General features: G+C 39.0%; 3 protein-coding genes across 3 annotated transcripts; all 3 read left to right on the top strand.

Moving 5' to 3' along the window:
• Positions 1 to 4,992: 4,992 nt before the first annotated feature.
• On the top strand, positions 4,993 to 15,059 carry LOC122128873 (gastrula zinc finger protein XlCGF49.1-like). Its single transcript, XM_042703831.1, has 3 exons — positions 4,993 to 5,047; positions 5,686 to 5,748; positions 14,192 to 15,059. The coding sequence occupies exons 1-3, from the start codon at positions 4,993 to 4,995 to the stop codon at positions 14,818 to 14,820; spliced, it is 747 nt and encodes a 248-aa protein (XP_042559765.1). The 3' UTR covers positions 14,821 to 15,059.
• A 695-nt stretch (positions 15,060 to 15,754) lies between these two features.
• On the top strand, positions 15,755 to 19,205 carry LOC116219801 (zinc finger protein 239-like). Its single transcript, XM_031563741.2, has 2 exons — positions 15,755 to 15,781; positions 18,315 to 19,205. Exons 1-2 carry the CDS (start codon positions 15,755 to 15,757, stop codon positions 19,203 to 19,205), a joined length of 918 nt encoding a protein of 305 aa, XP_031419601.1.
• Positions 19,206 to 21,072: 1,867 nt separating this feature from the next.
• On the top strand, positions 21,073 to 22,752 carry LOC116219766 (zinc finger protein 239-like). The gene is made up of 2 exons (XM_042703911.1): positions 21,073 to 21,298; positions 21,680 to 22,752. The coding sequence occupies exons 1-2, from the start codon at positions 21,184 to 21,186 to the stop codon at positions 22,582 to 22,584; spliced, it is 1,020 nt and encodes a 339-aa protein (XP_042559845.1). The 5' UTR covers positions 21,073 to 21,183; the 3' UTR covers positions 22,585 to 22,752.
• The last annotated feature ends 4,628 nt before the right edge of the window (positions 22,753 to 27,380 follow it).

Below are 27,380 nucleotides of genomic sequence, written 5' to 3'. Positions count from 1 at the left end.
TAAAAAGCCAGGTTGAAAAAAAGAGAGGCATTGGAGGAGGATGCTGCCAAATGTGCCAAGCTTACCGATTTATTTTCAAGAGGACAAACACAAGTGGCAACTGGTAAAGAGAGACATAGGCCTAATGATTAGCAACGTAACTATTTGGCTAACGTTGTAGCGTTGGTTAATATCGTTGTAGCGTTGTCAACCTTCGCAAGCAAAATATTAAATTGAATTAAAATATTAGCATTTTTATATCACCCAATATATGGCGATCCATAGACTTTGCAAATATTATGCAAATATTGATAACAAAACTCAAACTTTATCTGTGTATGCAGTAAAATGTCTAAAAATATGTGAGGGACTTTGAGGGAGTGAAAGTGGCAGCTGATAAGTTTGTGAGTTGGGCCAATGAAAAGCTGGAAGATATGGACAACTATGAGCTAGTTGTGCAGACTACACTTCCAGAGAAGCGTGTCTGAAAAAAGAAAAGAATGCCAGGGGAGATTTTAGATGATGAACCAGTAGCCTCATCTGATGCTGCCATTGAGGTGGGTGGCCATAATGTTATTCTGGACACTGTGGCATGGATAGGAGGTTTTCAGCAAATGCAAAACTTGCCTCAGATTTCGCTTGTCTTGAACCTAAAAACTTTCCTGAAATAAAGATAAATGGGCTTCCTAACTCGGCACTCCAGGAAATCAGCAAATGTCTGCTTACGTTTGATGACCGAGCTACTGTTAGCAAATTACAAACTGAGCTGTCTAGCCTTGCATACCAGTGGGAGAGACTGAAAAAGTCCTCTCTTGAAGGTTATACTGTCAGGGCATGTAGTGAGGTGGCACAGGAAGGTCAGGAGGATAGTGGCGGATTACCATATATGGAAGAACCAGAGATGGAGCGTGAAAGCAGGACCTGTTCCTCCTGCAAAAACTGTGCCATTTGTGTCCATTTAATACTCTCACAGTACAACCTCCTCACAGATGCTTATCATGTCATTGGGTTAGCATATAAGTTTCTGTTGACTTTGTCCATCACACAGGTTGCATGTGAGAGAAGCTTCTCAACCTTAAAATTTGTGAAGAATAGGCTATGAAGCTCATTGAGTCAGGACAACTTGGAGGCGTTCATGTTAATGTGCACTGAGAAGGAAATCCTCATGTCTATAAGCAAGGACACAGTTATAGATAAAGTGGCTAAAACCAGTGCACTGCTTAGGCGGCTACTGATGCTGTAGATGCTGTTGGTGCTATTCGCAATGTAACTGTATATTGTGCTGTGAGTTGAACTGTAAACATTAGTTCAACATGCCTCTTTGTTGAAGAGTGGGATACGTTTCAAATGCTTTATTTATTTATTTCTGCTTTTGTTAATTTATCAACCTATCCTTGTGGAATAGTGGAACATATTTTGTTAACTTCTCATCTTAAATGGATTATTATTTAACCTTTACATTATTTGTTGAACCATGGTATTAATTTAAAAAAAACTACAGGATAGTAAGAGCTGAACTGTTGTTTCGTTTATCCAATTTCCTCTACCATGGAAAAGGTGGGCCGATCTTGGGCCTGAAATTCCCGGGCTGAAAAGTGGCCCCACAACGGCCCTGACTGTATTTATCTTTGCTAGCTAGCAGTACAATGGGCATATGTTGTGCAAAACGTATAAACGTTAGCAGAACCAACATTTTAAACTGACTTTTATTTTGACACTCTTTGTCGGTTTTAATGTCGCTTATTGTCGCCAGCTCCAAGGAACTTTCATCACAGACAACGTGTTGTGAACACGGGGAAAAGAGGCATAGATGTTTACGGTGGTTAGAGAAGAAAGGGTTCCTATTAATGCGTTCTAGGCTGGATAATAGTTCTTTACAATTTTAATTTAGCTGTTGCCCGTCTAAAAGGAACCGAACACGGCTGCAAACGAGGTCCCACAGTGAGCATTATGAGGATATGACCCCGACTGACCGACGCCTAACATAAGTTTCTGTGGAGCTCCCGTTTTCTAGGTAAGCCGAGTAGCCTTGTGATGCCAAATGTATGTATACCATAACTCGGGCATATCTGGTGTGTGTAAAGTTTGCGATTGGGGCTCATATGCTTCTCCCCTGTACGTCGCTTTGAACAAAAGCGTCTGCTAAATGACTAAATGTAAATATGCGCCTAACAATAGCTGATTAACTTGTCGATGTATGAAGTTGTTATCCTTTAATATAGAGCGTGGTCTTGCAATCTGAGAGCATTTTAGTTCATTTCACGTTATGATTTTGTATTGGTTGGTGAATTTTGCTACGATTATTTCATAACAATCAGAGAGAGAGCGAGAGCGAGCAGAAGTCTGTGAGCTGAAGCGGCCCGAGGGCGAGGACAAGAACTGAAACACCGGACATTTCTGCAAGCAACAGAGTATTTGAGTGCAGACAAACTGTTTTGAGCAGGAACAGAGCGATTTTGCAAGCAAGCAGGGGCTATTTGAGAGAAAGGGCAGCTTTTGATGAAAAACATTACAAAATCTGAACCTGAAATCATTCTCTACAGATGTCTGATTTGGCTAGGATGGTGATTACGTTAAGCCCTTACAGATGTCTGATTTAGGTAGGATGGTGATTATATTAAGCCAGTACAGATGTCTGATTTGGGTAGGATGGTGATTACTTTAAGCATGTACAGATGTCTGATTTAGGTAGGATGGTGATTAAATTAAGCCAGTACAGACAGTGCGGCCGCTCCCATAACGCGCACTACGCGCTGTGCGTAGGGCACCAACTCCTGTGGGTGCACCAAAAAATAGGCAACTGAAAAATCATCAGTTATAATAATTATAATGCCGATATTATTTCATATAGAAATATTAGGCATCGTTTAGGCATGTATATCACAAAACAGGCAGAACAAGAGATATATTTAATTGCTCAAAAAAGGTTACGCTGAAATCTTCCATTTAAATCGTTTGTTATTAAAAGTTTCCTTAGCTAGCTAACCATAGCCTTAGCTAGATAACCATAGCAACCAGGAATCACAACTTTAGCTGCAAAGTTATTGATCTGCTCTTTATAAAGGAGTTATGCTTAGGGCACCAAAATGGCTAGCACTGAGTAAAGATGTCTGATTTGGGTAGGATGAAGACTACATTAAGCCTGTACAGATTTGTTCAAATATGCTTTTGTAAAATGTTTCTCTTTTTCTGACTTTAAAAAACTTTTGTCTGATTTGTGTGATATTGTACAGACCATCCATTTGTCCCTGGTTATCTTTTGTCAGATGTTAGGCTGTTTTGTTGGTGTTTTTTTTGTGTCTTTCTGTCTGTTTGTGTCTTTGTGGTGTTTGGGCATGTTGCTAATATTTTACCTGCATTGCAGAAATGTCCTGCTGGGTTTCCATTGCAAAAGACAGCTGAGGTCTACAATGTCAGGATCTACTGAACCATCACAACTACTCATGTCAGTGAAGAATATAAAAGAAGAAGAATTTGATTATTTCCCATCTGAGTATTTGTTTGAAATTCAGACAGTGGAAGAAAAACTTGAACTGGAACATGACTGTAAGACTGAGACGCACACATCACCAACCTTGACCTGCAAAGAAGAAAATGATTCACTGATGGAAATTAAAGAGGAAGAAGAATCTGATAATTTCCTTCAAGAGTATTTGTTTGAAATTCAGACAGTGGAAGAAAAGCCTGAACTGGAACATGACTGTAAGACTGAGACACACACATCACCAACCTTGACCTGCAAAGAAGAAAATTCTTCTCTGATGGAAATTAAAGAGGAACCAGATTTAAGAGAATGTGGTGATGACGATTCTTCTACAAGTAAGTTGCTGAAAAGTAGATTTCAGATCTAATTAATTACAATGTTTCGTTTAGATTTACTAAACACTGAATGGTTAGCGAATGGTTTTACTTGTGTTTTACTTAGCAAAATGTGAGACTCATGGAGAGAATAGATATACTATGGGATACCTCAATCGTGGAAACCTATCTACAGTCTGTTACATTTGAAAGCCAGAAAGTGTTTTTATGACTGTAAGACTGAAACGCACGCATGCATGTATGAGGGGCCTTTTAGGACTCACACTCACTACTGAGACACTCACACATACATGCATACTCTGTAAACCTATGCACGCTCATCTATAAAACATTATACATACTCGTCTGAAACACTAACACATACATATGAGAAGCACACAGGCATGCATACTTCTGTGTCATATACACATACATATGAAATGCTTACATGCATACAAGTTAACCATTTATACGTATCTATCTGAAACACTCATGCATGCACATATGAAAAGGTTGTATATATATATTGTTGAACACTTATACATTCATAACTGAATCTCTTGCATATGATTACAAAGATATAAAAAGTTTAGATACATGTGCAAGTGTTTTACATACAGTACCAGTCAAAAGTTTGGACACACCTTTCATTTTTTTGAGAAGTGTTTTCTTTACTTTTATTATTTTCTACATTGTAGATTTATACTGAAGACATTTCAACTACGAAAGAACACATATGGAATGATGTACTAAACAAAAAAGTTTTATCTACCATGTAGAAAATAATAAAATCAAAGAAAAATCTTCTCAAAAAATGAGAAAGTGTGTCCAAACTTTTGACTGGTACTGTATATTTGTATAAATGTTTCAAATGTGTATGTATACGTTTTTCAGTTATTTGTATGTATGCTCTAACATGAGGATGTGCAAGCATTTCACATGTATTCATACAAATAATTTCAGAAGTGACCGTGAAAGCGTTTCAATAGTGAATGTAAGAGCGTTTCAGTAGTATGAATTTGAAACTCTCTGGGCAAATAGAACGGTCTACACTTAACCATGAGATACTCAAGGTTAGCAGAGCAGTGACCCTCGATGATAGCAGTGTCCGTAAACCAAGCTTTGTTTACATAGATGCATAGTCCACCACCTCTGGTCTTACCGGAGTCCTCTGCTGTTCGATCCGACCGGAGGATGTAGCGCCCCGTTAGCCCGATGGCGCTATCAGGAACGCCGCTGTTGAGCCATGTTTCTGTAAAAATCATGAGTGGTGATCCGCAGCCGCAGTTCATCCATTTTATTTGCCAGAGACAGAACATTGGCGAGGAAAATGCTGGGTAGAGATAGCCGGTGAGGAGTTTGCTTTAGCCTAGCTCTTAGCCCTCCTCGCTCCCCCTGCCTTTGTTTACGGTCTCGACGCCGCCTGTGAGCACTTCCGGTCGGCGTAGCCGGGTTGGTAGCCACCGCTGTCTTAGAGATCTTTGGAATGAGCCGGAGACCGTCGATAAAGTTGTCGAAATCGCAAGATCCGATGTCCAAAAGTTGCTGTCGGGTGTATGAGGTATAGGCAAGACTGTTCTGAGTGAACAGACTCGAAATGAATAGGCTAAAAACTACTATTTTGCAGATTCTGGATAGACGCTGAGCCTCGTGTTGTTCACGCGCCGCCATCTTGGTTCTACTCTACTATATCATTCAAATGTGACTTCATTCATTCATGACGCATAGATAATTTAAATGGGAATACATACAATACTGACTCACAGATACATTAAAGCAAACAGAAGTGGCAGTTACTGCAGCTGTGAAAAAAAATGAAAATATAACATACACATTTCTGTATTTAAAAACCTCTACTGCGAAAATTATTGACATCCTGCTCAAGAACCATTGATTGATGAATTACAGAATACAAAGATGAAGAAGAATTTGATTCAAGAGAATATGGTGACCTCGACTCTTCACCTACAGGTAAGTTGCTTGCTTATTGTAGAGGGTTGTGTATATTAACAATACTTGAATTTTAGAGAATGGTTAACTCCTGCTTCACAATGTGAGACCTATTCAATGAACTGAAATACTATGGGTATATTTTAGTCATGTGATAATATTTGCAGTTTGTTACATTCAAAAGACAGAAAGTGTCTGCCATTCTTTTTTCTCTAACTGTTATTCTGGGAGACTTTTATACTGAGTCACTTCTAATTGATGTGCAATTTTAGCAAATGGCTCATATATATACAGTACCAGTCAAAAGTTTGGACACAGCTTCTCATTCAATGGTTTTTCTTTATTTTTAATTTTTTATGCATTGTAGATTAATATTGAAGACATCCAAACTATGAAGGAACACATATGGAATTATGTGGTAAACTAAAAAATGCTCAACAAACCAGAATATATTTTAGATTTTAGATTCTTAGATCTTTTTAGAAGTAGCCACCTGTTGCTTTGATAACAGCTTTGCACACTCTTGGCATTCTTTAACTTAGCTTCATGAGGTAGTCACCTGGAATGGCTTTCCAACAGTCTTGAAGGAGTTCCCAGAGGTGCTGAGCACTTGTTGGCTGCTTTGCCTTCACTCCGCGGTCCAACTCATCCCAGACCATCTCAACTGGGTTTAGGTTGGGTGATTGTTGGGGCCAGGTCATCTGACCCAGCACTCCATCACTCTCCTTCTTGGTCAAATAGCCCTTACATAGCCCGGAGGTGTGTTTGGGGTCATTGTCCTGTTGAAATACAAATGCTGGTCCCACTAAGCACGAACCAGATGGGATGGCATGACGCTGCAGAATGCTTTGGTAGCCATGCTAGTTTAGTATGCCCACACCATTACACCTCCTCCTCAATGTTTCACGGTGGGAACCACACATGTAGAAACCATCCGCTCACCTCTTCTGCGTCTTACAAAGACACGGCAGGTGGAACCAAAAATCTCAAATTTGGACTCATCAGACCAAAGTAGATTTCCACTGGTTTAACCCTCTATACCCCAATAGAATTCTAGAACACTGCAGCAAATTACTGCGAAAATCAGAGAATTCCTGTATTTTTTGTTATTCTGTAAACAAACAGTTACAGTTAGAAAACAAAAGAAAAATTACAATTACAAGTTTGTTTTGTTTAAAAGGGCATACATTGTTTGTTAATATGATATCAAATATGTATTAGTGACATCTACAAATATTAAAATACATAGCTTTACATACACCCTAAAGTTCAAATTCATAAGTTTTGAACCGTACTGCAGACCTATTTATTACATGTATATCATCTTAATGTATTTAATTAGTATTTGTTTTATATTTTGTAAATTAATTATTACATATTAAACTTAATATTTAAATATTAACACTAGATAACCAACATTTTTGCTAATTTGGTGGAAAACACCAACCTCTATGCCTCTTCAAATGCATCCGGGTGCAATACATTTGTGAAGGAGGTGAAGGTGTTTGTGAGAATAAACATCCTCATGGGTATCCATCATTTACCCTCTTATCTTGACTACTGTTCATTTGATCCAGCCTTACAAGTGTCCTATGTGGCAGACACCATGCCACGAGATAGGTATGAGGAGTTATGCAGATACCTACCCTGTTCAAACCTAGGGATAGCAGACTCAGGTGACAAGCTTCAGAGAGTGAGACCATTACAGTTTTTTCCAATCATTTTCACACTTGGTTCAATACCATGTACACTTTCTCAAAACACTTAACATATCCAGCATATCAGTAGACTATGTGAACTAAATGGGATACTTTTCCATTGCTTAGATACAAAATGCAGTCAATGACCACTTCTTCCAAAATTCATGGATACCTGTCTCAGTCAATGTTCACCACTAGCAAAACGCTGTGCAACTACAGCATTTTTTCAGATATTTAGATACTCTGTTCAAAACAGTTAACTTTCAGTTCAAAACCAGACACAATTTAGATCACTGTAGATGGAAAGATGCTGTATTTTCACAGACAAATGAAATGATACACTTCAAATAAGACAGATTTAGTTTTTTACTAATATTCATAAATGTATTTAGTTTCCATCTTTGTTTTGTTTGTTTGCAGCCTTGCTGCCAACTATACTGCAGTACAGCATTTGTGTTGAAATGTACATGTGTGTAAAATATAGATGTACAGTACCAGTCAAAAGTTTGGACACACCTTTCATTTTTTTGAGAAGTGTTTTCTTTACTTTTATTATTTTCTACATTGTAGATTTATACTGAAGACATTTCAACTACGAAAGAACACATTTGGAATGATGTACTAAACAAAAAAAGTTTTATCTACCATGTAGAAAATAATAAAATCAAAGAAAAATCTTCTCAAAAAATGAGGAAGGTGTGTCCAAACTTTTGACTGGTACTGTAAGTGTCACTGAAGACATTTTCCCACTAATACGGCTGCATATGAAATTCATGGGCCAACAACGAGACAAAGTGACCCAAAAAGGGAACTACAACAAACATGTATATCCAAAGTGACTTACAATATAATTTTTCCTGACACATAAAAGAAAAAACTATCCTATTATTGTAAGCCATCACAGTGGAAGCCATTAGTGTTTCCTCCATTTTTCTGTCAATTGTTTTCGGTCACATCATCGGCTCAATATCCCAGTGTGAACTACATAAGGACTAGCTATTGCACATCTACTATACATTTTATGTAGTATTGATGTCCTATACTATGGTCCTATATGAGCACTGATTTCATTGTGATTGGCTTTCCACAGCTTAAAAGCTCTACCAGCTTAAAATTTAACATCACAACATATTACTAGCTGGTTGTCGAATAATCTGCTGAATGCCTTTTCAATATGAGGTTTTAAATATATTATAAATGGTTATCTTGCTATTGATTGTCTTTAGCTACTGTTGTTACCATGAGCTTACAGCTCAAAAAAGAATGGAGGGATTTGAATAACTAGTAGAGACAAACGAAGAATAATTAGAAGTGAGAATAAAAAAAAGTGACCCATTTTCACTTTTTTCTTTTTTACTATACATGTTATTTATCTAAATCGGATCAGTTTAGTAAGTAATGAGGCTGATGCAGTCACTAGCTAGCTATCAACCAACTCCTGACTGGCTCGAACTCCTCAGACTTACGTTACCTCAGTCAATGTAGATAGCTAGCAAAATAGCTGGAAAATTAGTCATGAAAATTGAGATGACGATCCAAATTTTAAAATACAGATTTAGATTACTGTACATGGAAAGATGCTGTATTTGGACAGACAAATTAAGGTATATGCTTGAATAAGACAAAGTATTCTTATTTTAGCAGAAAGTTTAGTTAGATTATTTTGTTGTTTTGGCTTGCAGACTTCTTACTATCTCTACAGAAGGCAAGCATAGATGTAGCTGTTCCTGAAGAGTTGTTTCCACTATTACAGTACTGCTCTATATGTAAGTCATAGGCTATCAGTGAAGGACAGTGATTGAAGAATGCAATTACAGTAAATGTACCCACTCAATAGTGACATCTATTGTGAGAAGAAAACTAACATATGAACACTGTCTTCAGATAGTTAGCTTGGATTGACGTATTTCCAAGATGCAATGCAAAGGAGAATGTTACCGTAAATGTGAAGTTCAAACATGTAAAAGTTTGACACCAAATACAGAGGACAGAATGGATCAGCATTAGGGCTACAGTAGAATTATAGTGGTATTACAGTACTTTCGTAGACTGTATCTTGTGTTGATGTAAATATTGGAAATACTACAGTAAATGCTTAGCATATTTATGCCTTTTTGTTGTCCTGTAGTAAGCCTATATAGTGCAGTAACACGTGCAATTTTAGCATATGACTGTAATGACACATATTGCAGCATTTTAGAATTGTTTGTTCACTGTAATATAACAATATTTACTGTAGTCCAAAGAAATGTTTGCCTGTGTGTTTTTTCTCCTTTTTGCAATGCAAACCTACAGTAATCTATGCCAATCTAGAGGATACAGCAACATGTTATATATGCAATTGGCAATGCTTCAAGTTGTTAGTGTTTTTTAGGTCATTGTTCTCTGAGAGAGAACATTTGCTAGCATTCAATGTATAAACAGGCAACGAGGGGTGTGTGGCAGATGATATTTGGGTTTGGGATAGAGGGTAGTAATGGATTTTATGTCAGACAACCTATACAAACACCACCACTTGTCAGCTGACAACTTTTGTTCTTCAATTCCTTTAGTGAGAAACCTACTCTGTCCTACTGAAGCTTCCTTACGCTCATCAGGCCTCTCGCTTTTCCTCTCCCCCCATGTCCTCACTTCTCTCTGCTGCCACAGCACCCTCACTCACTTCTCTACTCTCAGATGAGCTGGAACACCCGACATCCTGACACATAAAAGAAAAAACTATCCCATTATTGTAAGCCATCACAGTGGAAGCCATTAGTGTTTCCTCCATTTTTCTGTCAATTGTTTTCGGTCACATCATCGGCTCAATATCCCAGTGTGAACTACATACGGACTAGCTATTGCACATCTACTATACATTTTATGTAGTATTGATGTCCTATACTATGGTCCTATATGAGCACTGATTTCATTGTGATTGGCTTTCTACAGCTTAAAAGCTCTACCAGCTTAAAATTTAACATCACAACATATTACTAGCTGGTTGTTGAATAATCTGCTGAATGCCTTTCCAATATGAGGTTTTAAATATATTATAAATGGTTATCTTGCTATTGATTGTCTTTAGCTACTGTTGTTACCATGAGCTTACAGCTCCAAAAAGAATGGAGGGATTTGAATAACTAGTAGAGACGAACGAAGAATAATTAGAAGTGAGAATAAAAAAAAGTGACCCATTTTCACTTTTTTCTTTTTTACTATACATGTTATTTATCTAAATCGGATCAGTTTAGTAATGAGGCTGATGCAGTCACTAGCTAGCTATCAACCAACTCCTGACTGGCTCGAACTCCTCAGACTTACGTTACCTCAGTCAATGTAGATAGCTAGCAAAATAGCTGGAAAATTAGTCATGAAAATTGAGATGACGATCCAAATTTTAAAATACATTTTCTTCTGACAAACAGAAAACACAGTCGATTACCCATGTCGTCGTTATTTGTGCACAAAATTGCTCTCACCCACAGACGCAGGTGCTTGCTTCGTAGGTTGCGAAAGTCACAAATTGACAGTCATTTCCACAAGTGAGGTAACGTGAAAATTAGCTTTATTGAACGTCTCTCAAAGACCAATAATTAAATGTTACATATCTCTGCAAATAAAAGTGTCATGGGTTTACAATCCATTCAAATTTCATTGATCTAGCTATGTCTTATCAATTTGGAGAACGATGAGGCTGGTGCTATTGTAAACCAACACTTCTCAGTGACCGCCATACGAAGACGTTACTGGAGAGTTAGCTAGTCAGAAAAAAAACAGGAGGATACTAATATTACTATTTTTAATACGTTTTTTTTATTTAGATTTTTCAAACATGGTCGTCACTGTCATACAAACGTGATGAGTCGTCGTCTTTGGTGCACAAAAATACGGTCTCATCCAGTGAGAACAGATGCAGACGTCTCTGATTGCTAGCCTTTACTGCAAGAGACACTGTAATCCTCAGGCCATCTGTCAGTAGCGAAGTTTAGTTAACAAATACTTCAGAAAAGTCAATGACAGCATACCCAGTTTCCGGTTTCAAAATAAAAGTAAGATGTTCATGTATCCTCTAGCGGAGTATTATTTCATGAATTAATGTTGTAGTATAAAAACTGTGTCTTTAAAAGTTGCGGCCGGCCGCGGCCGCTATGGGGAAATTCTAACATGCCGTCGGCGGCCGCTATGGGGATTAGAGGGATAATGTCCATTCCTTGTGTTTCTTGGCCCAAGCAAGTCTCTTCTTCTTGTTGTTCTTCCTCAGTAGTGGTTTCTTTGCAGCAATTCCACGATGAAGGCCTGATTCACGCAGTCTCTTCTGAACAGTTGATGTTGAGATGTGTCTGCTACTTGAACTCTGCAAAGCATTTATGTGGGCTCTAATCTGAGGTGCAGTTAATTGGCGGTTTCTGAGGCTGGTAACTCTAATGAACTTACAGTGTTTCCCCTACCGTTATATTAGGGGGGTGCCCCGCCCCCCCAACGGCACCCCCCGCCCCTCCTGGAAGGTCAAGTTAATTTTGTTCAATTTTATTTTCTATAAAGCGCCAGATCACAACGGAAGTCATTTAAGATTACCTTTCCTATAGAACAGGTCTATAGCTTGTTATTTTATTGAACAAAATAAATAGCCTTATGTTATTTATCTTATTTACACGACGGCATGTAATTTCTGTCTTTCTGTCATTTCTGCGATTACAATTCTCTGCTCTCTGTATCACGCATGGCGGAGTTCCGCCACGATGCGCACAAACACACACACAGACACGTGCGCGCACACACAGCTGAGCACGCTCCCACCAGCGGACAGAATTGGGCTTAAGAATCAGTGCACAGCTACAGACACTTAAGCTTTAAAAAACACATTTCCAGGCGTTCATGAATCCAGCGATCTTTTCCTAGGTAGGGTCGAGAAAGAGGCCTAATGAGAATGGCTACAACAGACGTGGAAACAGAACGTACGCCCATGTCCGCACCGAAAATTCAGAAATAGATCTGGCTTCCATTTTTTATCATTTTCCGTGAGTTGTGCGTGGCCCTTTTTACATAGAGTCTGGTAATAAATCTATGACATGTAATGAACATTATTTATTTTGCTGTGAATAATGAAGGAAGCAATACATCTGATTATTTCCCAAACCCTCGAGCTGTTGCCATGGAGATTTAACGTTACTTTCTGTTTAAAGATAAGGTAGCAGCTAGTGTTGAAGAATGGATGACTTTAAATTGGACGACTTTAAATTAATATATGAAATTGAACATTAACACCTATACGGATAAAATAAATAAACAAGGATAGCAAAACAGATTGATAAGCATAGAATGAGAACGGCAGAAACACAGGCCGGACGTTAGATGACGAGACAGATCATAGTTTTTTTTCGTCATATGAAGGCTGAGACATTCATAACATTTTATTCAGTCTTACTGATGGTTCTTTTGTAATGCCAACATGTGCACTTCGTTGTGGATAAGTAAAGCCTATTCTGCTACATTTTTGTAGTCCTGGTAATCTTTTGTTTGGCATATTGGTGAGGTTATTAAGAGGACCATTTCTCAATCGTTTTGTTCTTGATGAATTAATGTTTGTTTATTAATCAGTTATTTTTCAACAAATAATTCAATTATAATTACAAAGAGGACAATTCGCAACTTTATATCCCAACTTTCACTTGTTTTCGGCAATTTCATTGTAAAAAACACCTACAAATAAAAACTTTCATCGGAACTTTTTGGAAAAGCTCCTGCGAAATCAGGAATTTTAGGCCGCAAATATCTCAAAACATTTTCTTCCAGAAGGCCAAAAAGGTAAACTGCAGTGACAAAAGCTGCACACTTTGGGGATAATTGTCATAAAAAGACATGTTCCGATGTTTAGTTCAATGTACAGTTAAAATAATTGTTCAGTTGTTATATTGACTGGTGTCATTAAAAGAAACACATGAACACCATGATTCCTTAAGCGTTTGTGTCGGTGGCCGCGCCGCACACCGCGCACCACGCCGCACACCGCGCACCGCGCCGCACAACGTGCCCCCCTAGGGGAAACACTGACTTATCTTCTGCAAAAGAGGTAACTCTTGGTCTTCCTGTCCTGGGGTGGTCCTCATGAGAGCCAGTTTCATCATAGCGTTTGTGGTTTTCGCTACTGCACTTGAGGATACATTCAAAGTTCTTGAAATCTTCCGGATTGACTGACCTTCCTGTCTTAAAGTAATGATGGACTGTTGTTTCTCTTTACTTAGTTGAGTGGTTCTTGCCTTAATGTGGATTAGAACTGTAGTCGAATAGGCCTATTCACTGTATAGGACTGTGCACCAATCCTGCCTCTGCACAACACAACTGATGGTTGCAAACACATTAAGAAGGCAAGAAATTCCACAAATTAACGGTTGACAAGGCACACCTGTTAATTGAAAACCATTCCAGGTGACTACCTCGTGAAGCTGCTTGAAAGAATGCCAAATGTGCAAAATTGTCATCACAGCAAAAGGTGGCTACTTTGAATAATCTAAAATATAAACCATATTCTGGTTTATTTAACACTTTTTTTGTTTACCACATGACTCCATACGTGTTCCTTCATAGTTTTGATGTCTTCAATATTAATCTGCAATGTAGAAAAAAATTAAAATAAAGAAAAACCATTGAATGAGAAGGTGTGTCCAAACTTTTGACTGGTACTGTATATATATATAAATGGTATAAATATGTCAAAAGATACATGTTTGTGGGTTTTGTAAAAATTACAGAGGAGAGAGAAATAAAAAATATATATATTACAGGAGACGTTCAAAGGATCCAATATAACAAAAGAGGGAACTCTGAGCAAAAAAGGAAAAAGGAGAGCCGTCATGAACACAGAAAGACTTCATACCAGGAATTACATCAGCGACTGGACACGAGGAAGAAACAACATGAATGCTCCCAGTGTTTCAAAACATTTGCTAGACGTTGCAATCTTGTAATTCATCAAATAATACACACAGTAGAAAAGCCCCATCATTGCAGTACATGTGGGAAGGCCTTTAGTCAATTGTCTACTCTCAAGACACACCAGAGGATCCATACTGGGGAAAAGCCACACCAGTGCAGTACATGTGGGAAGGCCTTTAGGCAATTGTCTACTCTCAAGGGACACCTGAAGATCCATACTGGGGAAAAGCCACACCAGTGCAGTACATGTGGGAAGGCCTTTAATCACTTGTCTGCTCTCAAGAAACACCAGAAGATCCATACTGGGGAAAAGCCGTATCCGTGTACTTCATGTGGAAAGTATTTCAGGGAAAGCTCCACCCTCACCAAACATCAGATAACACATACTGGAGAAAAGCCATATCAGTGCTCTACATGTGGGAAGGCCTTTAATCGAATGTCTAATCTCAAGGTACATCTGAAGATCCATTCTGGGTAAAAGCCATATCAGTGGAAAGTATATCAGGAGTAGCTTGGCCCTCACCAGACATCAGATTACACATACTAGAGAAAAGCCACATCATTGTTCTCAGTGTGGAAAGGCCTGTTGGAAGGTGAAAATTCACCCTCGTTACTTCAGGACTCCGAAGCTGCATATAAGTTTATTTATTAGACAAACAACAATTACAATCGGGCTCACTCCCAGCACAAGGCTGAAAGTGAAGCCCTGATAAACACATCGCATAAGGTTTATATAGACAGAAGTTTAGTGTTCAGCAGGGATATCCACGTGGTGGATCTCTGATGTCCAAGGCAAGGATGGAAGTTTCGCAACAAGGTCGGAAGAAGCTTTATCACCTCTTTGTACGACCCCCTGTGCCCCTGGCACACTCTGCCTGCAGTCCCTATACTGGCAATATGGAGGCAGCAGGCTGTGGACCTCCAACGAACATGATGAGCAGCCATTTGAAGCACGACTTTTTCCTGACTGCCTGACTGTTACCTGATTGGGACAATGATATTCAGAGGCAGATCATACGGTCTAGTGGTAGAATCCGATAGAAAAAAAACAAATTACATATACATTTACATTATCATTTAGCAGACGCTTTTATCCAAAGCATTTATCAGCAGCAGTAGGCTACTTTTCCCGTAGGCAGTGCCCTTATGGACAAGCAGCCCCTGGTCTCTAGGTAGACACTTTCATACCAAATCACTTTCAAGTCTGTCTAGCAATTCTAGCAAATAACCAATATATATACTGTATATATTTTTTAAAGGCATATGTTTGCCTTTATTGTAGAAATTATGTACCAGATAGAGGAGAAGAGAGAAGATGTTACGACACCCTGTGCCCCTGCGCACCCTGCCTGCAGTCGCTATACTGGCCGTATGGACGCAGCAGCTGTGCAGCTGTGGACCTGCAACGGAGCATGAGGAGCGGTGATTATCCGCGCCAGGTGTGGATACAAAAGCACTGCTACGTCTGATGGGAGGCCCCTTCTTAGCTTCCGCTACTCTCACACACACTTTTGGCAAACACTCCTACATACCCACAACACGCATCCACGCATCTTTGAAAACCGCTGGATTTTTCAGTTAGATCGACCTTTGTAGTAAATAAATAGGCTTTTTGTTACAATCTACCACGTTGTCTGTCTTTACCGTTTCATGTTGCGACCCCACGAGCCGGGCGTAACACCTCTGGTCTAAACATGCTCTTGTACAAATGCAGACTTAAGTGGCACCTAATAATCGAAGTTCCATACACGCAGAAACACAGAAAAGCCATGTTCCTGCTTACATAAGTACATGATTCATATAAGGTATTTAATAATACAAGGCACTTGATTATTTATATTCTTAAGTCATTAACAGTGTTTTGGAAATAATCTCCATCACCTATAATAACTCATCTAACCACAAGGTACACATGAAGATCCATACTGGGGAAAAGTCCCATCAGTGAACTCAGTGTGGAAAGGGTAATCTCAAGATACACAGAGGATCCACACTTCTGATGTGCTGCCCTGATATTACTTGACAGGACTTGACCTGATATTACTTGATAGAGTATCATTTCTTTAACTGTGTTTGATTAAATTATTTTTAAACAACATGTGATGTTACATGACTAAGCATCTATTGGGGCAGCGAGTTTTGGTGTTGAGGAGGGGTGGTTTGTTTGTATACAAACTAGAATCTTACAAGCAGCTACTAGCACTTGTACAAGAAAAAGTAGTCTATGCATAAGCTTTCTAGACATAAGGCCGAAAACGGAACGTCATATGAAGGCTGTGAGCTTGGCAACAGCTGAAATATGTGGGTGGATCTTGGGGGGGAATTACACTGGGCACCAAAATAAATCTTCAGTGTTTCCTTAACTACAAGTCAGTCAGGCAGTGTCATCTTAATGACATGTCATCTGATATACGCTGTTACAACAGAGTTATAATGTCACACTTGTGCCAGAGTCAAAGAGGAATAAAGTGTGACCCCCCCCAGAGCTGTGATGTAATGAAAATCAGAACTAATGTCTTATGATTCTAATATTCGTATGTAGTTTATGCCCTTATGTATAATTGAGTCAGAATAATGGTTAAGCAGAGGACCTCTTGAAGTATATCTGGTTGTTACATGTGTGACTCTGTTTCTGAGCTGTATGTGTGAGGCTGAGCTCTAAGAGGAGAAGAACTGAATGATTTGGGGACCATGTGTCTCTAAAATCACTGTTAAGCCTGAGTGTATTTAGTGTGACCCATGTCAGGGGGCCTGGAGATTAACACCTTCTCCTGTCAGACCAAGGATACTTCAACTGGGACTTTCTTTGTTCTAATTAGAGAAGTTGATGGATCTACAAGTGAAACCTTCTTCTCTCACTAGATGGGCATTATTGTAAATAAAACCTTGTTCCTCATTTCTCCACCATTGCCTGACTGAGTCTCAAATGCTGATAAAACAGCACATTTTCCAATTAACAGTAAGAATTTCCAGTATAATCATACCACTAGCTCAGGATGAAGCATTTCATTTACAAAAATCAAATTGGACAAAGTGTGTCAGACATTAGTCTGCAAAGAGGATGTAGTATGATGCCACCGTTGCTGAAAATGCTTTGCAGGGTAGCTCTGGAGGCACTGCTAAGACCCGGATGGCCAATGACCAGATCAGACATAGCACTGCTAAGACACTGATGGCCAATGACCAGATCAGGACATAGCACTGCTAAGACCCGGATGGCCAAATGACCAGATCAGACATAGCACCGCTAATAGCTTCATGTTGAGGATGAATTGTATTGAAAAACGTTTGCATTTTTGCCAAGACTGAAGCTATTATTATTGATGTGAATTGCATACGTTCTTGTTGTAATCTTAAAGTAGGGTCCATGATCATATTTGAATTGTGCTGGACCCACCACTGCCATCCACAGTAAGGCAAAAACAGATGAAAAGTAAAATATTCAGAATGAACTGGGGTAAATGTCTAGGATTCTGGTGCAAATGATAATGTCCCTCTGTGTAAAAAAGGTTCTGTGATTTCTATTTAATTCCATAGTTTTTTTTAAGTGGAGCTTCACACTGGTATGTAGGTCTGATATTATACAGTGCCCTCCACAATTATTGGGCACCCTTAGTGAATACGGGCAAAACAGGCTATTGAAAAAATGTGTCTTTGCTGTTATCCTCCTGGTCTTTCACTCAAAATATTCACAAAATTCTTACCTTTTCATTGAAATAAATTTATTGAAAGAAATTATTTTTTTTTTACATTAATTTGTGTGTGTATCTCTATTTACATTTACATTTAGTCTCTAGGTAGACACTTTTATACTAAGTCACTTCCAAATGAGGTGAAATTTTAGCAAAGGCCAATATATATATATATATATATGTCAGTATACATATATATAAAGATATATGTTTGCTTTTATTGTAGAAATTACAGAGGAGAGGGGTGTTGTTGAAACTATTTTTGTTTCTAACATTACAGGAGAAGTTCAAAGGATTCAATCTGACAAAAAGAGGGAACACTGAGCAAAAAAGGAACGAAAAGACACGACATAAACGCCGCCAGTGCAAAAAGACTTCATCCCAGGAAATACATCAGCGACTGAACACGAGGAAGAAACAACATGAATGCTCCCAGTGTTTCAAAACATTTGAAAGCCCTGCCTCTCTTGCAATTCATCAACGAATACACACAGGAGAAAAGCCCCATCAGTGCAGTACATGTGGGAAGGCCTTTAGTACAATGTCTGATCTCAAGAGACACCAGAGGATCCATACTGGGGAAAAGCCTTACAAGTGCTCTGCATGTGGGAAGGTCTTTAATCAGTTGTCTGGTCTCAAGATACACCAGAAGATCCACACTGGGGAAAAGCCACACCAGTGCAGTACATGTGGGAAGGTCTTTAGTCGAATGTCCTCTCTCAAGTCACACCAGATGATCCATACTGGGGGAAAGCCACACCAGTGCAGTACATGTGGGAAGGCCTTTAGTTCAATGTCTAATCTCAAGACACACCAGAGGATCCATACTGGGGAAAAGCCACACCAGTGCAGTACATGTGGGAAGACCTTTAGTCAATCGTCTGCTCTCAAGACACACATGAAGATCCATACTGGGGAAAAGCCCCATCAGTGCAGTACATGTGGGAAGGCCTTTATTAAAATATCTTCTCTCAAGACACACCAGAAGATTCATACTGGGGAAAAGCCGTATCAATGTACCTTATGTGGAAAGTATTTCAGGGAAAGCTCCAACCTATCCAGACATCAGATTACACATACAGGAGAAAAGCCACATAAGTGTTTTCAGTGTGGAAAGACCTTCAATAGAATGGCTGACCTGAAGAGACACCAGAAGGTCCATTTAAATTGATCTGCTGCCCTGCTAATACATGTTGGAGTATCTCTAATTGAAATTGTTTTTGATTAGCTGAGTTTTCAACAACATTTGATGTACAAGATGAAATATTTATTTGATCATATTTGAACCATTTGTTGGGGTAGAGATTGAAACATAAATTGTTAAGGGTACATGAATTCAATAAAACCAAAACGTGAAGTGAGTGTCTTGAAGTGTGTTGTGTGGAAGGGATTTGTGTGGTGTGGGTGTAACATTATATAATAGACAAGAAATTAGCGCTTGTACAAAAAAAAGTAGTGTTTGTGCAAGCTTCCTCGACTCACGGCCTAAACGGCACCTCATCTGAAGGCTGTGGGCTCATCAACAGATCATAGATGTGTTGGTGTCAGAGATGGGGGAGGGAGAGACTAAATGTCTCTCCATTCCTCATTATAGGGAACTCTGTATTTCTTCTGTTAAACATTCTCATGTCAAATGTGGAAGAGAGTCAGAGGGAACTGTTGTTTTGTTGACAGAAAAGCGTGCAAGTCATATTTATCCTGAACAGAAAGGGACATCACAAGTATGGATTAAGTTAAAAAAGGAACTCACTTCCTCAGATCTTCACATTTACCTGTGTGCCATCAATATGACTCCCCTTTCAAATACTACAATCAGAAATTATAATCCATAATAATAATGATAACTATACACCCCTGTATGATTCTGAAATAATACAGTTCCAATCTAAAGGTCCAGTCTTGGTTATGGGAGACATGAATGGAAAGAGAACTGACAGAGAATCAGATTATATGAATTCAAAAGGGAATACATACATTAATCACACAGAGATGTATCAAATGGGAATACATACATTGATGACGCACAGATTAATCAAAGCAAACAACTTTAAACCACTTGAGAGCAATGACGGTATTGTAAACAGAAATGGCAAACAGTTACTGCATCTCTGTAAAAGCCTTTGTCTGTTCATTACTTATGGTGGAAGGAAAGGTGACTCTGGGTAGATTGACCTACTGCTCCCCCCTCTGCAGTAATGTAGTGGCCTCAGATTCCACTCTCAGAACACAACCACATCACATTAAGCTATAAACAAATATCCTCTGAAACAGGTAAACAAACTCTATCCAATACAAACTGAATTTCTGTCTCTGTCAATAAGATATTGAACGTCATAGCAAAGATATTTTGAAAAAATGAAATGCACATTTTATTTTTTTGAAAGCCTCTACAGGGGGGAAAATGAGATCCTGCTCAAGAACCATTGCTTGATAAATTACACAAACTAAAATCAAATATAAACTACAAACAAATAAGCAAATAATCTGTATGATACCACTATGTCAGGATGAAGCATTACATCTACAAAATATAAAATTGAACAAAAGCGTGTCAGACATTTGTGTGCAATGAGGACGAAGTATGATGCCACCGTTGCTGAAAATGCACTACAGGGTAGTTCTGGAGGCAGTCCCTGCTAAGACCATGATGGCCATTGATCAGTTCAGACATAGCACTTCTAATAGCTTCATGAAATTCCAGCCTGTGATCATATGTGATGCTAGTTTGCATTCCAAAGGGTCCTATAGCTGATTGGTTGATTAGGTTTGAATCCAGTAAGATTGGTCAGACAGAAGAAGCAATATATTAACACAACAGAGTCAGATTACTAAATTCACCTTTTGAAGGCTGGCACTGGTATCCTCTGGAAGTATACTGAATGTGTATTTCACCAGCAGTTCAACTATACTAGTTCTTTCTTTGCAGATTCTCACTGTGTCCTTGCATCAAAGGATAGTGTGACCAATTTTCTTTTTCCTAAACAGAACTGAAGTCAGAAATGTCTGGATTTACTGAACCTTCACAACTGCCCTCTTCAGTGAAGAAGGAGATAAAAGAAGAAGAATTGGATGATTTCCTACAAGAGTATCCGTCTACAATCCAGACAGTAGAAGAAAAGCCTGAACTGGAATATGAATGCAAAACTGAGATGTACACGTCACCCACCATGACCTTGAAAGAAGAAAAGTATTCACCAATGGAAATCAAAGGTGAAGAAGAATTTGATCCAAGAGAATATGGTGACTTCGACTCTTCACCTAAAAGTAGGTTGCTTGCTTATGGTACAGGGTTGTGTATATTTGAATTTTATAGAATGGCTAACTTGTGATTTTCAATGTGAGACCTATTCAGAGGACAGAGATACTGTGGAGATACCTTACTGATGGGATATTGTCTGAAGTTTGTTAAATTCTAAAGAGTGACTGCCACAATCTTTTCTCCAGCTCTTTAATTCATGTGTGTGTATCTCTGTTTAAATTTACATTCAGTCTCTAGGTAGACACTTTTATACTAAGTAATTTCCAAGTGACGTGCAATTTTAGCAAATGACCAAGTATAAATATATCAAAATATATATGTTTGCTGGTATTGTAGAAATTACAGAGGAGAGAGATGTTGTTGAAACTTTTTTTCAAATATTACAGGAGACGTTCAAAGGATCCAATCTAACAAAAGAGGGAACACTGAGCAAAAAAGGAACAAAGAGAGACGTCACAAACGCCCCCAGTGCAGAAAGACTTCATACCAGGAATCACATCAGCAACTGGACACCAGGGAGAAACAACATGAATGCTCCCAATGTTTCAAAACATTTGCTAGAAGTTTCGATCTCGCAAGTCATCAAAGAATACACACAGGAGAAAAGCCCCATCAATGCAGTACATGTGGGAGAGCCTTTAGTCACATATCTAATCTCAAGACACACCAAAAGATCCATACTGGGGAGAAGCCACACCAGTGCAGTACATGTTGGAAGGCCTTTAGTTCAATGGCTCATCTCAAGACACACCAGAGGATCCATACTGGGGAAAAGCCACACCAGTGCAGTACATGTGGGAAGGCCTTTAGTAACAAGACTGATCTCAAAACACATCAGAGGATCCATACTGGGGAAAAGCCACACCAGTGCAGTACATGTGGGAAGGCCTTTAGTCAATTGTCTACTCTCAAGACACACCAGAGGATCCATACTGGGGAAAAGCCACACAAGTGCAGTTCATGTGGGAAGGCCTTTATTAACATTCATCATCTCAAGACACACCAGAGTATCCATACTGGGGAAAAGCCCCATCAGTGCAGTACATGTGGGAAGGCCTTTAGTCAGATGTCTAGTCTCAAGACACACCAGATGATCCATACTGGGGTAACGCCGTATCAGTGTACTACATGTGGAAAGTATTCCAGGAGTAGCTCTGACCTCATCAGACATCAGATTACACATACTGGAGAAAAGCCACATCAGTGTTCTCAATGTGGAAAGGCCTTTACCCAAATGTCTAATCTCAAGAGACATCAGAGGATCCATTCAAATGATGTGCTGCCCTGCTAATACATGATGGAGTAGCACTTACAGAAATATTTCTTGATTAGCTGAGTTTTAAACAATGTTTGATGTACAAGATGAAGTATTATTTTATCATATTTGAAACGTATAATGGGGTAGAGATTGAAACATTAATTGTTAGGGTACATCAATTCAATAAAAGAATAACTTGAAGTGAGTGTTTTTTCAAGTATGTTTGTTTGGGGGGAATTTGTGTCTGTGTGGGTATACAATTAATAATGGACAAGCAGTATTTGGCGCAAAAAAAAGTGTTTGTGCGAGCTTCCTAGACTCATGGCCTAAACGGCACCTAATATGAAGGCTCGGGGCTCATCTTCAGCTCATAGATGTGTTAGTGTCAGAGATGGGGGAGGGGGAGGGGGGAACTAAATGTCTCTCCCATTCCTCATTATAGGGAACTGTATTTCTTCTGTTAAACACTCTCATGTCAAATGTGGAGGAGAGTCAGAGGGAACTGTTGTATTGTTGACAGAAAAACGTGCAAGTCATATTTATCCTGAACAGAAAGGGACATCACAAGTATGGATAAAGTTAAAAAAGGAACTCACTTCCTCAGATATTCACATTTACCTGTATGCCATCTATATTACTCCCCTTTCAAATACTACAATCAGAAATAATAATCCATTATAAATATAATTACTATAAACATCCATATGACTCAGCAATTATAATCCATAATAGATATAATAACTGTATAACCCCGTATGACTCAGCAATTATAATCCATAATAGATATAATTACTGTATACCCCTCTATGACTCCTGCACCTTTAATACTAAATTAGGACATTTTCCGGAAACATTGAAAGAAAATCAAATTGTCCCAATTTTCAAAGAGGGGGACAAATACCACCGAAACAGCTCTAGAGGAATTGCATTTAACAACAATTTAGAGATAGAGAAGCTGTTCTGCTATATTATTAAGAGAATTATGCCATTTCTTCTGGAAAATAAGGTCCTCAGTTGTTTTCAGATTGGTCTCATGCCAGAGCACAGAACCACAGATCATATTTAAATGGTACTTACACTTGGAGATAGGTATGTACACAATATTTTCATGAAATGGAATAGGAGGGAAACCTTTACATCAACAATCAGAATCAGAATCAGAATCATTTTTATTTGGCCAAGTATATTTACACATACAGGAAATTAACTTGTGTGGTTGGTGCATAGGACATAAAACACATAACATACCAACAAAATAGCAAAAACAAGAATAAAAGACAAATGTTTTACAAGATAGAATATTAAATAATAAAAATATATTTGGGCACGTGCAGGGCTAAGATGCAGGGAATTGGAATTAGCAAAAAATGTAAACATTACAACCTTACACAAACCTACTTTCACATACCTTTACTCTACTGGTGTTTAACATCAACCTCAAAAAGTCAGTGTGATGCAGGGGGCTTGTTTTTTAGCCCCACTGCCGTGTGGAAAAAACTGTTCAGGTGCCGCGAGGTTTTGGTCTTTATAGCCCGGTGTAACAGGCTATAGTATGCCCCCGGTCCAGACTATACCTGGGGTTAAAGGAACCGAGGCTAGATTATACCCAGGGTATATTATGGCCTAGACCAATTCATACCCCCTCAGGCCAGATTATACCAATTACACGAACTAGAATCAAATATAAACTACAAACAAATAAACAAATAATCTGGATACTTCTGTATCATACCGCTATGTCAGGATGAAGCATTACAACTAGAGCTGTGAAAAATAACGCGTTAACGTGTTATGATTAAATTACAGGATTAATTAGTAAAAAAATGTAACGCATTTAACGCATGCGCAAAATGAGCTTCCAATATACCCACAATTCCGCCCAATCTGCATTAGTCGCCGCTGTAATGAGAAGTTCGTGTTTAAAAAAAACAAAGATGGAACATTCAATAAAACCAAAGTGATATGCACACTCTGCGGGAAGACGTTATCGTTTCACCGTAGCAATATCAGCCTTAAGTACCACCTCAACGCGATGCATGCGTTGGTCGGCGAGAGGAGTTCAAGTGGAATGCGCCAAACCACCCTCACTGAACAACGTAGGCCCTTCATTAAGTGTGCCTGTGACAAGTTGACTAGCGCAGTTGCCAAATGGATTGCAAAAAGCTGTAGACCGATTAATATTGTCGAGCACCGAAGTTGTGCGAGTGGCAACGGGGGACTCGAGCATCAAAGCAACGCAAAGTCGCACAATATTGACAAAAATACACGAGCTGTACGAGATGTAAAGGAAAATAACTTGGCTGCTACGAAACATCAGGCGCTGACAGGGGATCACTGGACTTCTGTGAGTAACGATAACTACCTGGGTGTAACTGCACATCTAATCACCGACGAATGGAAGTTAAAGTCGTTTACACTAACGTGCATGAAAACAGAAGAGCACCACTTTGCAGAGGCATGTGCACAACAGTTCCAAACTGTTGCAAGCAACTGGGCAATTGAAGACAAAACGACCACTATAGGGATAGACAGTGCACGTAATATGATAGCCGCGGCTAGACTACTGTAAAAGGGCATTTAGAGGCATTAGATTGTGTCATGGTGTGGTTAATGGTTGTTTGACAAAAAAGAGAAAAATGTTCAAACATCCTATAAAAACAATGGCTAAGAAGCCCAAATCATTTCTGTTTGATTTAAAAAGAAAAGAAAAATGTTGTATTCAACCATACAATGGCTAAGAAGCCCAAATTCTGTTTAGGATGAAGATTATATTAATGTTCCATATGGAATAGCAAAGATAACTGCTAAAGAACTGCTCAGTTGCAGCACCATTGTTTTTTTTATGAATAAAAAAAGAAAACATGTTAAATGTATATATCTGTCTTTTGTCATAAATCTTTTTGTTCTCACAAAAATATACAGAGAAAATCGTTAATATGTGATTAATCATGATTAATCCACAGAAACCTGTGATTAATCTGATTAAAATGTTTTATCATTTCACAGCCCTAATTACAACATATAAAATTGGACAAAAGTGTGTCAGACATTTGTGTGCAATGAGGACTTAGTATGATGCCACCGTGGCTGAAAATGCACTGCAGGTGTCACGTCCGTGCTGACAGCCGCTCCAGCTACGCCCCCTTCAGCACACTCACTCGCACTCGTCCAGCTGAGCTAAGACTGACACACACACGTCACCAACCTTGACCTGCAAAGAAGAACATTATTTTCTGATGGAAATCAAAGAGGAACCAGATTTAAGAGAATGTGCTGATGATGATTCTTCTAAAAGTAAGTTGCTGAATAGTTGGTTTAGTAGAATTCAGATCGAATTAATTCCAATGTTTCGTTTAAACTTACTAAACACTGGATGGTTAGTGAATGGTTCTTTTGCTTTACTCAGCAAAATGTGAGTCTCATGGAGGGATGTCTGTTTCATTGTGGATAGAGATATTATGAAAATACCTTAGTCATGGGACACTATCTGCAGTCTGTTTCATTGTGAATAGAGATACTATGGAAATACTTTAATCATGGGACACTATCTGCAGCCTGTTAGATTTGAAAGAGAGAAAGAGTCTGCTGTCATTCTGTCTTCTGCTGTTTCAATTCATATTTTCAATTCTAGCAAATAATACATTATTATATTATAAAATTATATATAGCATTTGACACTACTGTCTATCTATAAGCAGTGCGTATTAACATAAGCATATCTGAGAAAATGAGACGCTATACTGACGGTGGGCCCGTCGAGCGGCGTTCAAGGGGGCCCCGTCAAGCGATGCATGTACTTCTTTGGGCCCGGCTACGGGCCCCGACACCCCACGGGCCCAGGTGCAGCCGCACCTGCTGCACCCCCTATAGTTACGCCCCTGACTGGCAAGAACCAAACAGACTGCTCGTAAATCCAGTGGTGACAACACCGCAAGTGTTACAGGCACGGCTCACATGCATGAAACATAAAGGGGAGGCCACGCAGAATTTATGATAATAATGATATAAGTTATTTATTAATGATTACAGGTTTATATTTATCTATTAATCATAGGCAAATGTGTGGTAAATGTCAGTGTTGTGAATAGAAACCAAAGATGTAATCTAAAGTCAGTTAAATGGTAATCCAAAACAAACGACGATGATAATCCAAAATCCAATGACCCATCCAAAACGAATTAGTATCCAAAACCAAAGAAAACCAAATGCCGGGAATCCAAACCCCTCCCGTCTTCCGGCTGGCCAGGGCTTTTGTAGCCCATCCAATCAATGCTCCACCTGTCCTCAATCACCTGCTGTAGAGATAGAGGGAACAGGCATGCAAATATCATAGGGCCTATAGGGTCGTAACACAGGGAAGCAGCTGGCTACAAAAGTGTTCCAGCCACTGGTGGCGTGAAGAAGCCTTACGGTTACAGGCCCACTTGTGAAGTTCCCTTTTTCTGTCACCTTTTAGTATGGAAGATGGGCCAATGCCACACACACACACACACACACAAACACGCCACCGCTTGTAATGTAATGCCGATGAGTTAGTGGTCAGTTCCAAAGGCTTGTAAGGTAATGTGGATGGGTTAGTGGCCAAAGGCTTGTAATGTAATGTGGATGGGTTAGTGGTCAAAGGCTTGTAATGTAATGTGGATGGGTTAGTTGCCAAAAGGCTTGTAATGTAATGTGGATGGGTTAGTTGCCAAAGGCTTGTAATGTAATATGGATGGGTTAGTGGTCAGTTCCAAAGGATTGTAATGTAATGTGGATGGGTTAGTGACCAAAGGCTTGTAATGTAATGTGGATGGGTTAGTGGCCAAAGGCTTGTAATGTAATGTGGA

This window comes from Clupea harengus, chromosome 26, assembly GCF_900700415.2.
Source record: "Clupea harengus chromosome 26, Ch_v2.0.2, whole genome shotgun sequence".
Classification (NCBI taxonomy): domain Eukaryota; kingdom Metazoa; phylum Chordata; class Actinopteri; order Clupeiformes; family Clupeidae; genus Clupea; species Clupea harengus.
The sequence above is the reverse complement of the archived record's forward strand: the minus strand, read 5'-3'. Positions and strand labels throughout refer to the sequence as shown.

Coding starts and splice junctions, on each gene's coding strand:
- LOC122128873 (XM_042703831.1), top strand. CDS start 4,993: ATGGCGCTATCAGGAACGCCGCTGTTGAGCCATGTTTCTGTAAAAATC. Junction 5,048..5,685: donor TTCTGTAAAAATCATGAGTG/GTGATCCGCAGC, acceptor GATGAATTACAG/AATACAAAGATGAAGAAGAA. Junction 5,749..14,191: donor CCTCGACTCTTCACCTACAG/GTAAGTTGCTTG, acceptor TATATATTACAG/GAGACGTTCAAAGGATCCAA.
- LOC116219801 (XM_031563741.2), top strand. CDS start 15,755: ATGAGGAGCGGTGATTATCCGCGCCAG. Junction 15,782..18,314: donor GCGGTGATTATCCGCGCCAG/GTGTGGATACAA, acceptor CTAACATTACAG/GAGAAGTTCAAAGGATTCAA.
- LOC116219766 (XM_042703911.1), top strand. CDS start 21,184: ATGTACACGTCACCCACCATGACCTTGAAAGAAGAAAAGTATTCACCA. Junction 21,299..21,679: donor CTTCGACTCTTCACCTAAAA/GTAGGTTGCTTG, acceptor CAAATATTACAG/GAGACGTTCAAAGGATCCAA.